A 16,792-nucleotide genomic window follows, 5' to 3' on the forward strand; every position below is an offset into this window, starting at 1 on the left:
GACAAGGCTCAGTTTTTGGTCGGGACGGTTCCAAAACAATTGGCATGTAATCGGTTTTGCAAATTTGGGGACCTGTTGCTTTGTGAGTGTTCCTTTTGTTCTCCTTGGTTTCACCTTTGTGCGTCAACAGTGTTTCGTCCTCTCCCTCCCTCTTTAGATTCTAAGCATGTCAACGCTTCTGTGGCCTCGCGATTTGCGCTTGGTACGTATGTGCCACTGACACACGGTGTTTTCCGAGTCAACCCACTCGTGCCTCCAGCGGCACTGCCACAGAGTTTCTTGCAGTTATCTAGAGAGAAACCTGGCACACTGGCTGGGTTCTATGCATCGCAATACCAGGATGTGGGTGGCTTTGGGTTAACATCTTTCTTGGAGAGTGAGGACGCCGTGGAGCCACAAACAGCGTTTTTCCTGTTGGAATTGCAGTCTCCAATAAAAGCAGCTTTAAGAAGGCGTTCTTTTTCATATTATTATGTAAGAACTGTTTTTCTTTTCTCTTTCTTTCTTAAAGAAAGGCTTATGCTGAGTACAGTTATGTCAAACAAAGGCACTGCCAGCTGGCTGCTATAGTGGTACGAAAGATGAGGCTGTGCGCACTACATTGGCTTCAGTTGTATGATCTTTTTAATTATTATTTGCTTACTTGTAATACTATATAGGAGTCAACCTTAAGGAACTTTAAGGTGTAGAGTCCCATTAATATGTTTTTCGAAGGACTGAAGTGGGGAAAAAAAGAAAAGGCTGAGATAATTTTACAGTGAGGAAGGCCTCATATCGCCACAACATCAGGAATGGCTCCGCTTGGCAGTCATACCATGACTGGCATGTGCGTGCACATGTAAGTAAGGGACACATACAATGTTTCTAGACAGTGGCCCCTTTCCACTCTTTAAATGCTTCATCGCAATAATTTTTTTTTTTTTTGCTTATGCTTCACCTCATAAAACAGCTGTGTTGCGGGAAAGCTGACTTTAGGGAACCGGCAAAAACCACAGTTGCACTCAAGACTGGCAATCGTGTGCATCGGGCATTTCGGGGCGGTGTCCTGGGTGGGTTTGGCAGGCATAACCGTGAATACGCAACTGTCGTCTTCATAGCAACATGCGAGAGCTGATTTGCCTCTACTTAGCCAAATTTATGTGACCACCACATTGAAACACGACGTATGATGCGGGGACATTACACAAGGGTGACATATCAAACGGGAACATAATATATATATGGGCTGTAGTTTGGGGCCGCGAAAATGTAGTGTACCAGCCGGGAAAATGCAACAGTGAGGAACCTATCAATGAGGTTACGCTGTACGAAGAAGTAAATCTGAAATGTTTTTTCGCAGTGTCAGTGCGTATCGGATGCACGCTTATTTTCAGGTAGTGTGCATTTTCGTGTAACAATGGTCAACTGTATTGCGGGTGAATTGCGACTTTCTAATATCATTCCAAGAAAGCTTCGTTTGGGGAGCCATGACCATGTTTTGGTCCAAGCCAACACCTTTATGACAAGTTGAGCCACCCATATACTGGTGCCTTAGCACTCCTTTGGTGGCGCAGCACCGCTTCGGAAACTCGAGCAGAGGGTGGTGCCAGGTTTTCCTCCCGGTAATGCGGTGAGAAACTCTACGGGCATTGCTTCTGGGAGTGGTGGTCTGCCCTGCCACTTCCGCTGGCGTGTCTCGACACAGACCGGTTACAGAGGAAGCGGAAGCAGGGCCGGGTGCGGCGATTTATCCGTGCTCCTCGCACCCCGCAGGTCACACCCACCTCCGGCGGACGACGGTGGCCGAGCGGGAGGAGAAGAAGAAGCTGGAGAAGCGGGAGCGGCGAGAGCTCATGGAGGAGGAAGTGGACCGCAGCGTCTGGGTCAAGTACACGTTGGGGCTCAAGCACCAGGTGAGAGCGCCCTGCCCAGCCAGCTTCCCCTGTAGTTTCTCATGTCGACCGCAAATAAAGACGGGGGACAGCGGAAGAGAACACAAGAGCAATGCGGGCGGTGTTCTCTTCCGCTGTCCCCGTCTTTATTTGTGGTCGATATGATGTGCAGTAAGCACCAAGTAGGCCAAACTGAAGTTCTTCCTCCGTAGAGCCCCAAGATTTTTCTTCCACTATGAACCTTTCTGAGAAACCGATGTGGGGGGTTTTCTTTCTTCCTTCGTGTTGCTCTTGGGTAGATGGCAGCATTTCTCTTTCGTTACCCTCTTCCAACTTGAAGACAGCTCAGGGGCATATTCCCTTTTCGAGACAGTTATTACCTTATTATGTTATGAACACGAAAAAAAAAACTTTTTTTTTTAAGGGCCGCTGTTAGATGCTACAAGCAGCACTTCCATGTATGTGACCACAGTCACCATGTCCTCATGTTTGGCACAGTTTAAAACTGTTTTTCTTCGCATAAAAACAGACATGAAAATGTGAAATTGCATGGTGGAGGGCCATGTTGACACTGCATCCTGGATTTTTGTGTCACTTCACAATATTCGAAACATACTTGGGGGTTTGCTTTTTTGGAACCTGCGACTACTCAACGACCTATGTCAAAATAGTGTCAATTTTCTTGAAAAGTGCCAGTAAGAATTACGATTAGACCACTCCCACACAGTTGCGCATTCATCTGGCAACATATCCAGGGTGAATAGGTTAAATAGTTGCTTCCTAGTTAATTTTGAGAAGAATTGAAGGCATGTGCTTTGTCTAGCCTGTTACAAAAACATCTAGGTCATTTTCAAGCAGTAAATATATTAGTAGCCCCCTGTTCTGGTGTGGTGGTTGAGTTCTTGAAGAAGCCGAGCACTGTGGGCTGTTTTGGTTTCAGCGTAGACGTTGAAGATCTTTCTTATTCCCTTCCACATAAAGCCACGTTAAAGTCTTTTAAGAAATGCATTGCGGAGGATAATGACAAACAAAAATTTGCAGACAAATGCAAAACTTTGGCATAGAGGTTCGTAGAACTTTCGGAATTTCGTACAGTGCAGTCTCGGGAGCTTAAACGTCCCCGAGCTTAAAGATCCTCCTCCTTGCAGATTTTTACAGAGCTGTTTCGCCAAACTCTCTTTAGGTGGTGCAATTTTTACCGCCTACTGAGCCGTCCACAAGCTGATGCCCGTCTCTCTCTCTATCTTCTGTGCCGCAGGTGTGGAAACAAAAGGGTGAAGAGTACCGGATCACGGGCCAGGGCGGCTGGCAGTGGCAAAGCTGCACAAGGGTGGTGCGGCATGTTCCGGCGCACACAGTGGGCCTGCGGGCGGGCCCACACAAGGTGGTCATCGCCCTGCAGCATGGCCAGCAGCAGCAGCGAAGCGCCGCCGAGAACAAGGCCAAGGCCGCGGCCGAGGAGGCTGCTAAGGTGGGTCTGTCAGACGCTTGCGAGCAGTGCCTGCTGAAGTTTCACGTGAAGCTTTGCTAGTGAAGCTTCACGGGAATCAAAAAACAGCTTCACAGCTTTACTGTGACGCTTCCCTGGACCCATGCCGAGGCTGCAATACCACAGGCTGTGGTTTTCTAGCGATGCCTTTTCACGCTTTGTCGGTGGTCAGAGTGAAACTCTGCCTGCGTTATCAATGGTATCAGTTAGCCGTGAATGATGGATGATGAGAGTGACAGAACTGAGCGGAAGGCATTACTACAGTAATGCGGCCCCGGTCTGGGTTGCCCTAAGGCTAGGCACGGTTGACCCTCGACGTAACCAACACGGATATAATGAAGCAAACCTGAAATATCTCTTCCCAATATCAATCAATGTGTAATGAATATATGCTTATAACAATTATTGGTTATTGTTGTATTGGACGCGACTCTGTTGTAACAAAATTCGACTGTGTTAGGTTAGGTAAGGAATGTTATCTAGAAGGATGGATCTCCCTTAGAACCCTCTGTATAGTCCAAAAAGGGTGTAGCGAGACGACGCGAATCCTTTCCAAGAAAGCACATTGTACTTCTGAGGCAGGCAAGCAAACAACGCAAACTTAACACAGTATACACATCACACAACCAGCCCCAAATGTGCCTCATTGGCTACGTGTGCAGATTTGTACCCGCAGTTGCGTGCACCTGCTCACACTGACCCCGAGCCAACACAGCACTGCATCCCTGCATAACATACATGCGGGGGGGCCTTGGCTGCCAACCTGCACTGAGCAACCTCATTGTAAGCCCGTCTACTCACCGTTGTGGCGAGTGGAGTGGTCTCGACACCCTCCCTGGAGCGTAGAATTCGTAACCTGCCGCGGTTGCCTAGCAGCTATGGTGTTGCGCTGCCAAGCACGAGGTCATGGGACCAAACTCCAGCTGCATTTTGATGGAGTTGAAATGCAAAAAAAAAAAAAATGTCTCGTGCATTGGGGGCACGTTAAGGATCGCCAGGTGGTCAGTATCGATGCGGAGTCCCCAACTACGGCATGCTTCATAATCATATTGTGGTTTTGGCATGTAAAACCCCAGAATTTAATTTAGCGTGGAACCTTGTCGCGGCTCTAGAAAGAAAAGAAAAGAATGCTTGTCCATTCTCTGTCTCTCCATTCTGCAGGCTGTGAAGGAAGGCGGAGGGGAAGGCAGTGAGGTGAAAACGGAGGCGGGTGCAACCGGTGACAGTTCTGCACCATCCGCGGAGCCTGGGGAGACGACGAGGGAGGTGAAAATTACCGGTGAGACCCTGCTCAAGGCGATGCTGGCATCCCGAGCCATGGTCGTGGAGCTGGTCGACGTCTCCGAGTCACTCTCCTCGCCCGTGCGGACCCTCTACCCAAAGGTGAGGGGACCGCATAAGGCTCGGCAACAGTTGGAGAGCTTTGGCAACGGGACAGAGGAGGGCTGCTGTTCCTCTCACGGAGAGTTTTTGATGTCTCTTAACCTTGGTCTCTTAACCTTAGTCTATAACTCTTGTTTAGTTCCACCCACAGTACTGTTCATTTTGTCATGCTTACTCAAATGGGCACTTGCTGCAGGGTATTCAGCAGGGTGTTATGCCTCTGTCACACAAACATTTCAAGGCTTTTCGAGAGGAGATTGATGTGTAAGCAGAAGATCAACTTGTCAATCAATTTATTGAAACTATTGTTGCAGATTCACTGCACATGCGACCCCCCCCCCCCCCCTGCTCATTTGTGCGCCGTTCCAGCAAACTATCATCGTCATGTCGTGGTGGTGATCAGATAAAATAAATAAAGCGAGGAATGTGCTGAAAAGATTTGGGGAAAGCTACGTCTGGGGCGCTTGCAATATATTGAGTGGCACTTTCAGTTAGTGGAACACACGGTTCCGACCTTGAGTTCAGTTTTAAGTGCCTGCCATGTAAAATTACACCATTGTGTGCAGTCACACTTGTAGTTCTGGTGACTCGGTGAACAGCTTTGAAAGCCACTGATTCATGGTTATAGGTAGCCAAATCCAAAACTGGTTGGGAAAGGACCTCCAGAGGTGGACCCACATTGGTGAATGCTTATGGAAAGTGGTTAGGATGGGTGTCATCCTCTCTGCTATCCACTGAAATGATGACCCGACCTGATCTGGTGTGGTAATTTGCAGGTGGCCAAAACAACTAAGATTGACGGCTTTCTGGAGCGCCGGTTGAAGCTAAAGGAGCTGGAGGACAAAATGGCCGAGTCGACGAGGATCAAGGCTGAGCCTCACGTGGACGTCGAGACCGTCGAGTCGCCAGTGAAAGTGGCAAGGCCACTGGTGCTCAATGGAATGGTCACTGCTGAGGATTCGGTGAGCTTGAACTTGTGCCGGAAATGTGTTTTTCAAGAATCTTGTGCGTCAGTGATTCGTGCAGTGTTGAAAGAATGCAGCCTATTCCGAATGCGGAATTGGCAGCATGGAAATGGTGGTCAAGGCACTGCTTTGGAGTTTGGACAGCCAAATAATTGGTCGTCGCCTGTGCATAAAAATAAACGTCATTTTTTAGGTTGGCACTCCTGAATACAGTTAAATTTGAGATAAAACTAATTTGTGGTGAAATTTTACAATAAGGTGGCAAGATGTCCACGCTATCCGAAACCAGGCTTTCGATGTGGACCAAAATTTTTTTGCAGCTTTTATTTAGGGGAGATGCTCCCAGAAATTTTATTATTATTATTATTATTACTATTATTTGTACAAGTGGCTTGAAAACTGAGCCAATTAGAAAGTTTTGTCGGGTTAATTTCGAGTATGTCATTAGTTTTTCTCTAGCTGCTGTATTTCTTGAGCTATGTCCTACCTACACAATGGCAATGTATAGTGATCTTTGTGGCTACTTTCTTATGCATTAATTTTCACAAAATGCATTGTGCTGTAGCTTACTTAGCTCTTTATAGATTGCAAAGTTTTGATGTCTGTCCGAGCAGCATGTGCAATTAGTGGAACTATGCAAAAAGGAAATTACTACACTTCAATATTTTTTTTAGCGATAAACGAAAATAATGTTAAGCACTTATAATTGTACTATACTAATGAAATTTGGCATAGATACTTATCAAGATATGTAGAATGCAAATATCTGCTTGAAATGGCAACATCTCTCAGCAGTAGCTGCAAAAGTAGTCAGTTATGTTTCATGGGATTGTGAAAAAAAGTTGGTTATTGTCCAGTATTTCTTTTGCTTAGTTGCAGTAATTAATTGTACATGTAGGGGATAGATATTGGCACTTTGCATTCTACAACGAGCTAAATAAGCTACAGCAGGATGCTTTCTGATAAAATTTAATTCCCAAAAAGTGCCCACAATGACCACTATATATGGCATTGTGTGGGAGGTAACTCAAGAAATATAACAGCTCCGCAAAAGCTGATGACGTATTTTAAATGTGCATAAAACATTCTATAGATTGCAGAATTTTCTCATCCCTAAGAGAAGCAAAAAAAGAAAAAGGTTGTTTCGAGGAGCATCTCCCTCATTTTTCTTGTCATTTAATGGCATTGAATTTTGCTATTATTTTTGGTCTGGATCTACTAAATTCGCAGCTTAGCTGTGTGAAGATGGTATGCTGCCACCACACTCTAAAAACAGTTGCACCCTTTGGGGTGTATATTTGCTGTGCAACGATAATCGTCATCTGTCTTGCCCGCATTTCCCTTCTTTAACGCTGTGAGCCCGGTAAGTCCAGGTCACGAATGGAATGTGCGTTATCAGCATGACAGAGCATTCTCAACATGAAAGTAGTAAATGCAGCATTTTCAAGAAAGGAAACGCAAGTAAGACAGATGACGATTGTTGTTGTGTGAGAAATATATGCCCCAAAGGTTGCAACTGTTTTTAGAGTGCATGATTATACTCGTCAGGAACCATTCAATGGGAACTTGTGGCCAGGGGCCACATTGTTGCACTGTTGAGATTTGTGTTCGTAATAACCTTTTCTTTTTTCCCCAGGGCCTGGATCTCGCGGAGAGGGCGAGACGTTGCTACTCGCCCCTGTGCCGTCGCGGCACGGCGGCGTCTGCTGTTGGCGGCAACTGCTATTCATCCACCTGCCGGGCTTCTAAGCTGTTCGTCAAGGTGGCAACCATTCACAGCAGTGTCCGGACACCGGCAACTGCCGCGGCTACCGACCATGCAATCGCCAATGGAGACACCAAGTCAGTGGTCAAGCAAGAAGTCAAGTCGCCAGTCAAGATGCAGAGCCTCCTGAAGCCAGTTGACTCAGGTGTTCCAGTGAGCGAGGTGGGTTGAGACGCTTGCTCTTATTTTTTTTTTTTAGGCGCTTTCTGTTGCTTCTCGTTTACTGGCCGAGGAAAGGCCCGTGAAGTCGGATATTCGGCTCGTGCAAAGTTAGAAATGTGCCGTTGACATGTGAAAGTGCATTTTACCGATGATTAGCTTACTTAAATTGATTCAAGTAGTTCTTCCTGTAGGAACTTGTACAGACGTGCACTGATCTTCAGGTGTAATCACTTGTATGAATGAACATTCGGCTGCAAGAGTTTGTGGGACGCAGGATATGCAAAAATATCAAAAGAAAAAGGGAAGGAACCTATCCCTGCAAAGCCTGGGGACATGCCTTGAATTCAAGGTTTCAGTCTGTAGTCACAGAGCAGAAATTGACATTTGTTGTAGAACTTGTGTCTCATAAGCTTTTGAAAGTAAAGTTTGCAAGAAAGTGGGCTCAGCATTTACAGGGACCATAGCTAGAGAAATGCAAAGTAATAATGCTTCAACTGACCTTGTCGTTTGAGCCCTTGTTTGTTGGATGGCTTGCATTCTGCAGATGAAGCAGACTGTCGTGGAGAAGATGACCACAACCACCACGACCACCGTGTCCCGGACCACTGTCACGACCACCAGCACGACCACCTCTGTGGTAAAGCACGAGCCTGAAGATATGGTGCCCGATGTCCCTGAGCCATGCAACGATGTTGAAATGACCACAGTCGCGGCCGAGGAGGTGGTCGAGACAGACGAGTCCGAGCTCCCCCCGGTCGAGACGGCCGCGGAAGAGACAGTGCTCACTGAGCCTGCAGTGGCAGAGGAAGTCGTCTGCAGTGACCATGCCTCTGCTTCTGTCGAGGAAGAGGTGGCCACTTGTGGCGAGGGTGACCCGCCCGTTTCCATGGAGGAGGACGTGTCTTCTTGCGCAGAAGAGGAGGTGTCTAGTTCAGCCGAAGAAAAACCTGCTCCTGTCGATGACGACACGTCCGTCCCTGCTGGAAGCGAGCTGCCCGTATCCGTAAAGGAAGAGGCAACAGCAACAGCTGCTGGTGAAGACACTGAAATGTTGCCTGCTGTTGTGGAGAATGAAGTTGCGCAGCCCACAAATGTTGGGGTGAAATCACCACCGCCGGTAAGCAACAACATCGAAAAGAAAGTTTCTGCTTCAGCATTGCCAACTGAAGTTTCTTCAAGTCCGGTGGCAACACAGTTGACTCCCATCAGTCAGCAAAAGCAGGTTGTCACTCTCAAAAGTGAGCCAGAAAAGTCTGGCCAGAAAACCGAGTCTTCCACGGCGACGACGACAACAACGACAACGGCAGCTGCGGCAGTTGCAAAAGCGCTGGTGTCCGCAACGATCATCGCGTCGTCCGCGGGCAGTTCGGCCGTGACAAAAGTGGCGGGAGCGGCCGTAGCAGCCGCAGCGACGACGTCCAAGACGTTGACGACTACGGCCGTGGCCGAGGGCAAGGCAGTGAGCACCACAGTGACGACGACAAGCAACAAGGTGTACCTGGGCAAGATCACCAAGGTGACTAAGAAGGTGAAGAAGAACAAGGGCACGCTGCCGCCGTTCTGCCGCTTCCAGACCTTTGCCAGCAAGCAACGCAGCATCATGGTTTTGCCACAGCACGAACTACGCAAGATGTCCCGAAGAGGCTCCCTTCGGGAAGCCACGGGATTCAGGTGAGCTTGTTGGCTCTTCCTTTCGCAAAGTCTACTTTCACTATCTGTCTCTGGCAGGATGAGCTGAAATAATTAAAATTGAGGTCTTAAGTTGTGAGATGCAAAGCAGCTTTCAGATGCAAGAAATTGCAGTGTTCACGCTGCAGAGTTCATGCAATGCAAGCTGTTATCGCCCTGTAATGTAAAAATATATTTATATATTTTTCTGTCTCTGTGTAAAAAGGATTAAGGCAGCTGGTCCACAAAGGTTTGTTGGTTGCAATTGGTTCAAGTCGGCCACAAGTGGTTGCTCTGGCCAAAACGTGACCGCTTCGGGTCAGTCAGTCGTTGCCTGATGTTTCAGCTCCACGACTGAAGTCTCAAAGCTGCAGGACCAATCAACAGTGCAGGAGCACAACGGCGTCGTGTTCTACGCTTATGTTATGTCCCGACGGCGATGCTATCATAATTGAATGGCACCAATCGCAAGACATTTCGGTGTGATGAGCTGGTCGCACTTGCCACTGTGAATGTTTGTTGCCATGAGTCATCCTTCGTTGCCAGTCACACTCGGTCGCACCAGCTTTCTCGTCACGCTGTGAATGCACCCTAAGAAGTCTTCGTTAAGTGGAAGGTTAGCAGATGGAGGGCAGGAGTGAATTAATTGACAACTCAAAGTATGGTGAGCATTGAATAAACAATTTCTGAGGAAAATCCCCAGCTTGGAGGGAGTTTCGTGTAAGGTATAATTATTGACCCATGTTGTCATCAGCGCTCGCAAAAGTTATCGTCTCTGGCAATGCCACAACCAGTTTGTGAAAGAAAGGAAAACTTCCTTTGTTTTGCCTTCCTCTTTCTCTGTCTTGTGTATCGTGTTGTATGCATCTTGCATGTATTTGGCATATTTTTCACCAAGTTGCCGTGGTTCAGAATAAAATACCGTTTTCGTCTGAGCACTTTCTTCCCCGATCATTCCTATATATCCTTGTTTGATGCAAAGACGCTACAGACCGTTTTGCTGTTTATAAACATAACGCTTGGATGGCCTCCCACCGACATATCTCGCCAAGTTTAGGATGGCAAGGCATGTAGCATGAGTGCATTAAAACAGAAGCCCGCAGATTTTGAGTGCTTTTCCCTGGCACATAATCACGATTTTACAAGTCAAGTTATGCTGTAATTTATATGAAAAAATTATAAGTGTTAGTATTGTGGCATTATGAGTAGGAGTGTACCAATGTCAATATATTTGAGTACGCATCAAATACGAATACTTAGCATCGAAGGTCGAATCAAGTATAGAATAATGATATGCACATGCATTTATTAAGAAGTTGGTTTATTTGAACATGTTGGAACATCACAATTACATTGTCATTGGTGAAAAAAAAACTAATCTAGTTGTGTACTACAATCATAAATTAATTGTTACACTAAAATATTGTGTATTTGGCTCGTGTTAGCTTTGGAAAATTGAATAATTTCTGCTTGTTTTCTGTTCTCGTCCAAGCTGTGCCTTATTATGCCACATCAATTTCCCGTAAGCTAAGAGGTATTTGACCTTGTACCAGTCGTCACTCATCGCATTTGCTTTCAAGCTATCAGCTCAGGATTGGGGGTGGTACCTGCAAAGAGTGTACCCGCGTGTTTGCAAATCTGTGCCCCTAGCTATTGAGAGGTTTGCTTTCCTGCAAAGCTTAGACGTCCAGTGGCCAAGCGTGTTCTAAAGGCAAAATTTCGCCAGCAGCATGAAATTGTTGCAAAATTCAGCACCAAATCAGACACACCTTCTTAGATTAGACAGAAGTAAACGAATCGAATCGAAAATCGAATGTTTAAAATATAGCATTCGATAATATTTGAAATTTCTGAATATTCGCATACCACTAAATTTTTTTTATCCGAAAACGCAAAAAGGGACTTTCCGTTCCTAGAAACAACTTAAGAACATGCTTTATGTTCTGGCATAGTAGACTAATAAGGCATGTGACCAGAAGTTTCTTGGGGCTGCGGTCTCGCTGCTGTTATTGTGTGTGCAAGGACGTCTGCGCAGCTGCCTCCAGGAATAAACATTTGGCCGATAGTTTCACCGCTGCCGTCTTTCACTTGTCATCCCTTTGTCGTATCCCATCTTTTCTGCTGTCTAATTTCTTGCGCCTGCACTGTCAGTCGTATAGAGCTGTCAAGTGCTAGAAATGGGTGCTGGGCACTTCGTCTACATTTGAATGTTGCACCAACACTGCCGTCACCAGGAATGCAGTATGGCATGGGGAAGCAAACTTAACATCTTGAAAAGGCATCTGTTTTTCTTTTGTCGGGGCCCACGAGCAAAAAGAATGGGGTGCTACTAACAGATGTCGGGTGATGTTGTGTGAACATTGGTGTGAGCGTGGTATTAATGGAACGCCAGTGAAACCAGCCAAATGTCGCATTGGTGTAACCTATGCTGGAGGGAACTATAATGAAAGTGCAGCAAGTAACTGAATGTTTAGTTCTCTTTGGTATGTAGAGTTGGCCAGAAAGTGTGTACGGAACACAGGAATTGCACACGAAAAGAAAAGCTACATTCCCACTAAGTTTGGGCACCTAGTTCTTCAAATTTGTGCTGTCAGTACTCTCTATCAATCTGTCGTAGTCTAATCGTCATAATGATATTCATGTACATAAATCGTCGTAATGATATTCATGTACAAAATAAATTTGTTATACAGCTATCTATACAATTACGGGTACACATACATGTACATGATTTAGCATTTAAGTGCGTAGCCATTTCTATGCCTACCCAACAAGAAAAACGGTCTGTCCGTCTGTCACGTTAGACAGTCGCTTTCAAGATAGAGCCCGCAGCAGCGAGCAACTTTACCTTCACGGTGCCTGTCGCTTCAACGTGAACGAAGCAGCAAAGACAAAGTTCGCCGAGATATCAGCAGTTGACACTCTCTGTCCGCATTGCAGATCGCTTTCAAGATACAGTGTGCGCAGCCGTGCCAGATGCAGCCGCCGCCAGCACAGTTTCCTACAATAAATACTAAAGGGAACATTGACGCTGCAATCGTTGAGCCACCATGGGAATGATGGGAAGCACATGGATTTGTCTGATCTTCACGCTTGTGGATCCAGACGTTCTTGTGGCTTTGTTTTTTACGCTTTATATGCCTTCATGGTCATAAATTTAAAAGCAATCTATACTTCTCCAAGTGTGGAAGGTGCTGCAAACACACACAGTCGCAACTAATTGAACAGCTTGTCGATGTAGCCAATTCGGAACACACCAAGCGTCCCAAGGTACTGGCTTGCCCGCTATAAAGTCATAAAGGCGTTTCATAACGCCTATCGATGCATGCGTCCATGGAATAATCGGTTTCAATACTGGGCTTCTGTGCTAGAGGTCCTGTGTTCGAATCCTGCCACCGGGCAATCTTAAAAAGTTTAATTATTTATTGCACAGTACTTTGTTGCAAATGCTGAGTTTACAAAATCGCGCAGCCGTTTGAAGGCAGAAGGACGAAGCTTAGCAAATCCATGTACTTCCCGTAATTCCCATGCTGGTACAACCGCTCCCATTGCAGCTCCCGTAGACACCAGCGCCACAGTTCCTTCTTGTAATTATTGTATGAAACTCTGTGTCCGCCGGAGTATGTTTAATTACGGTTCACAATGGTTCAATGCCGATGGATAAGGCACTAAAAAGCAATAACGGCTTATAATCATAGAAACGTCATCAGCGCACTTGGCGTCGCCACCTGCAGTACTTTGCTTGCGTTTTCAATGCGCCTCGTGCTGCTGTCTGCACCTGTTTGTGTCGCTGCAGCACTGCTGGTTTATACTGTTCGGGTCAAGTTTTATTACATTGGCCAACTCCCAGAGGCATGTCTGCGCGTTTTCTTTTTCTTTTTTTTAAAGATTTCTAGGCAACGCTAAAACATGTGGTCAGAGGTAAGCGAAACAACTAACTTAACTCTAGAAATGGGCTTAAGCGCTTGGGAAATACTTTGTGTCAGTACAGCAGGGAGTGCATTAAGATATTGATGAAACAGTTGGGGGTGGTTCTTGTACCAATTACTCGTACAGTAAAGGTGAGAGCAGACGGTGCTTGCCAAGTTTGCTGTGGTCACCACTCTCCCACTGCAGTCAATAACAATCGCCACAATTGCAGCTACACAGCCAAGGTGAACCCGCAAAGCTGGCCCTACGGCGTCAGCCCAAGGCCCTGCTTCAAGACTGCCTGGCGGTACCGGAATCAAATGCTGACCACCATCCACCAGGTGCGTGGCTACTACTACACTAGTGCGCGGCCACCATGCACGCCACTTGTGCGGCTTTGAGGTTTCGTGATATTCAGGCACTGCAGTGTCGCTCTTGCGAGTGGCTTGTCGTAATCTGCAACGGTGTGACAATGTTTGCCAACCCCCTGCCTTCGCCCAGGTGGCGCTTCAGTTGCGCGTGCTGTGGGCCAGCCTGCGCTGGGACGACCTGCAGGCCAAGCCCCCGCCAGGCGGCACCAACACGATGACCACCGAGAGTGACGTGCAGACCACCGAGCTGCTCAAGCGCAAGGACGTGGGCCCCTTCGGCTTGCGCTCCGAGTACCTCGTGCGGCGCATCACAGTGCCCATCGACCTGCCCTCCAAACCCAGAGGTGGGTCGAGAAAGTGTGCGTGTGGGGGGAGGATGCTGTCTCTTGTGCAACTCGTGCAGGTCAATTTTAGGCAATTCTTTTGCCGTTTCTTTTTCTGTGTCTGTACGTATAAAAAGAATGCCACATGCGTCAAAGCATGAGCATATGTTTTGTGCCGGGGAAAGTGGCCTACTGCACAGTGCATTAAAATCTGCAGCGCTCGCCAAGCATGGAAATACATGCAGAAAGTGAGCAGTGATGTTGCAGTTGTTTAACTGGAAGTCCTTTGGGACTGCTTTTCGTGCACTGGTTTGGTAGCTAAGAGCACGTGCCAAACATTCACATACGAAAGTGCCCATATCTCTTTTCACAATTCAACTTTTCCGTGCTTCAAAAGCTGATTTCTGTGTTTTCGTTGCCAACTAGCACATCAAAAGGCTTTTGCTACTACTGAATGATCAAGTAGGGTTAACTCTGTGCTTATGAGTCTTTATTTTTGCCTCACTGCACAGAAAAAGTGACACCGCAGCGGACGGGACTTCGGGAGAGGAGAAGACCCGAGTCGCCCCAGCACAAGGGACCGACGGTGACCGAGGTGTGGGTGCCCGAGGAAGACCTTGAACTTTGGGAGATCCGGCAGTTCGGAGAAAAGTGAGCAGACGTTTGTTGCATATTGAACACCCTTTGCTTGCCTGTTCATTGGGGGATTAGTACCAGCATATGTAAAAGCGCCAAAGTGATCGGTGCATTTGTAATGTGCTGTATCTGTGTACGCAGCCACATGCTTCACAAGTGCACAGTCTCTTGATTAAATGGGAAGAACGAGTAATCTTCTTTTTGTGCATAAAGCTTCAGGTAGGAGGTGCCTGCCATTATTTCTATTACTGCTGCTACCACTGTTACGGTTGAGCCCAGTTGTTGTGAATTTATTTCCTAACAAATTATTGCGACTGTCAGAATGTACACGTTGGCAATGGCATCGTTTTCCAAATGCAGTGAACATTCGCAGGGATAAAGTACCGTTCTAAAAAACACGTGCCATATTTGTCCACGTAATAATGTTGTGGCACGGGTCTTCACCAGAGGCCTCTGTGGCAAACTGTTACGGTGCCAAAGATGTAAAAGCAAGTGAAAAAAATGACCAGACAAAGAGAGTATTGATAAGCACCGTTTGTGGGCTGTTAAAGCCTACAAACCGCAGTTGTATCCAGGCTCTGCGACACGACTGCACTTCAACATAAGGTTTCATCATTTTCCATGTATTTTTAGGGCATTTCTCTCATCTGTAATGCTCAACTAGACCGAGCGCATCACACATGACATTGGTGTTATGAGTAAACTACAACTACTACTACTACTACTAGTACTACTACTTCTACTACTACCACTACTACTGCTACTATACTACAGCTGCAAGACGTTAGCCAGGGAAGGGTGCAGTGCAGTGTGATTGAGTTTCTTGCATCCTCCTTGTGGCAGGATCGAGAAGCAGCAGCTGGCGGTGCGCGAGAAGCTGGCCCAGGTGCATGCCCAGCAGAGTGCCGACAAGATCCGAGCCCAGATGGAGGCCCAGCTGAAGCAGCAGCGGCTGGCCATGCAGCAGAAGCGGCTGCAGGAGGGCACAACGGGCACCAAGACCAGCACACCCGGCACCAAGACCATCACGGTGACGGTGTCGACGCCACAGGCCGCCAACCAGACACTCACTAAGGTGCGCCGTCCCCACATTTGGTGTCCCGATGCAGCCGAGCTTGCCAACATTTGACCCGCACAGTTACCTACTGCACTTCACGGGGTCGTAGTGCAGCTACGTGCATCTGCAGGGATCTCATTCACATTTCTCAAGATGCAAGAGCTATTAGTGTGGAATTGACATGGTGGCTCTTTCTGAATTGGTCAGTAACCTGAGGGGCACAAGCAAAATTAGGGTGCATACCAAACTAGGGTGAAACTGAGCATATGTTACAGTTGCTTTCAGTGTCTGAAACAACAGGTGTCGAAATGGATAGTTAGCAAATAAGGGTGTTGTGCAGCTTTAATTACATGCTCACCATAATACTCTTGAAGTAGCATGTTGTACAGTTGAACTTCAGTATAATGAATTGTTAGATTAAACACAGTAAATTCAAAATGTTGCATGCTGATACAGTCAAACCTCGAGCTAACGAAATTGGGGATTTACCAAACTATTTTCATTTCCTGATCTTAGTTGCTTTGAAAACAATGTATTTCTCTTTTTCATGATTTAGCAAACTAATTTTGTGGCATGGTTCTGATTTAAGTTTTCAGACATTTCAAACATGTACTTGGAGCCCGTATAGGTATAAAATTTAGCAAAAAACTATAAAAATGTCAGCCAAAGAAAAAGTTATTGGAGGCATCCTTCTGCACGAAAAGTTTGAGCGCCGAAAGCGCCGTCAAAGTGCGCATGCCGGGACGAGGTAGGCAGGAAGCACTGGGGTGGGGTGCTTCTTTGTGTGCAATGGTTTATTTTCTAGGTATCTCTACGCTGCAAGTGTAAAGGCCGAGCCTAAATGGTTGGTGCCTTCAAGCGCATTTTGTTGTTCCCGCGCATCAAGTGTTGGCAGTCGTGTAATGTCAAGTTTCCGGGAAACGGTGCGAAACTCTAGCTCACGTTGTGACTGCGAGTTCACGTGCATCGAGTGAGATCTGTTAATGTTTGCCTGGGGCCGTATTCTGTAGCGGTTCGCTTTGGAACCGGTTACGTCTGGATTACGTCACTCGGAGAAAGAGTGGAACGAGGCGGCGTGAGGGGAACCAATCAACGAGCGGCGGTCTGCCGGAAGATCACGTCATCATTTTTGTTTGTACTTGGGGGACAGTATAGCAATTGAAGGATGTTGCTGGTTTGATAAAAAAACATTG

At 46.8% G+C, this 16,792-nt stretch overlaps 1 protein-coding gene across 2 annotated transcripts in view; it reads left to right on the forward strand.

The window, feature by feature from the left end:
* E(bx) (nucleosome-remodeling factor subunit NURF301 E(bx)) overlaps positions 1 to 16,792 on the forward strand; it is a 53,396-nt gene that overhangs the window by 18,279 nt on the left and 18,325 nt on the right. The window contains exons 9-19 of one of the 2 annotated variants that reach the window (XM_075701456.1): positions 158 to 202; positions 1,753 to 1,892; positions 3,130 to 3,342; positions 4,522 to 4,743; positions 5,520 to 5,705; positions 7,345 to 7,635; positions 8,180 to 9,306; positions 13,445 to 13,553; positions 13,714 to 13,927; positions 14,419 to 14,557; positions 15,386 to 15,617. In XM_075701456.1, the coding sequence (XP_075557571.1) occupies positions 158 to 202; positions 1,753 to 1,892; positions 3,130 to 3,342; positions 4,522 to 4,743; positions 5,520 to 5,705; positions 7,345 to 7,635; positions 8,180 to 9,306; positions 13,445 to 13,553; positions 13,714 to 13,927; positions 14,419 to 14,557; positions 15,386 to 15,617 (2,918 nt within the window). The remainder of the gene's footprint in view (positions 1 to 157; positions 203 to 1,752; positions 1,893 to 3,129; positions 3,343 to 4,521; positions 4,744 to 5,519; positions 5,706 to 7,344; positions 7,636 to 8,179; positions 9,307 to 13,444; positions 13,554 to 13,713; positions 13,928 to 14,418; positions 14,558 to 15,385; positions 15,618 to 16,792) is intronic. The other variant, XM_075701457.1, reaches the window with a different exon arrangement.

This window comes from Dermacentor variabilis, chromosome 8 (genome assembly GCF_050947875.1).
Source record: "Dermacentor variabilis isolate Ectoservices chromosome 8, ASM5094787v1, whole genome shotgun sequence".
In the NCBI taxonomy this organism is placed as follows: domain Eukaryota; kingdom Metazoa; phylum Arthropoda; class Arachnida; order Ixodida; family Ixodidae; genus Dermacentor; species Dermacentor variabilis.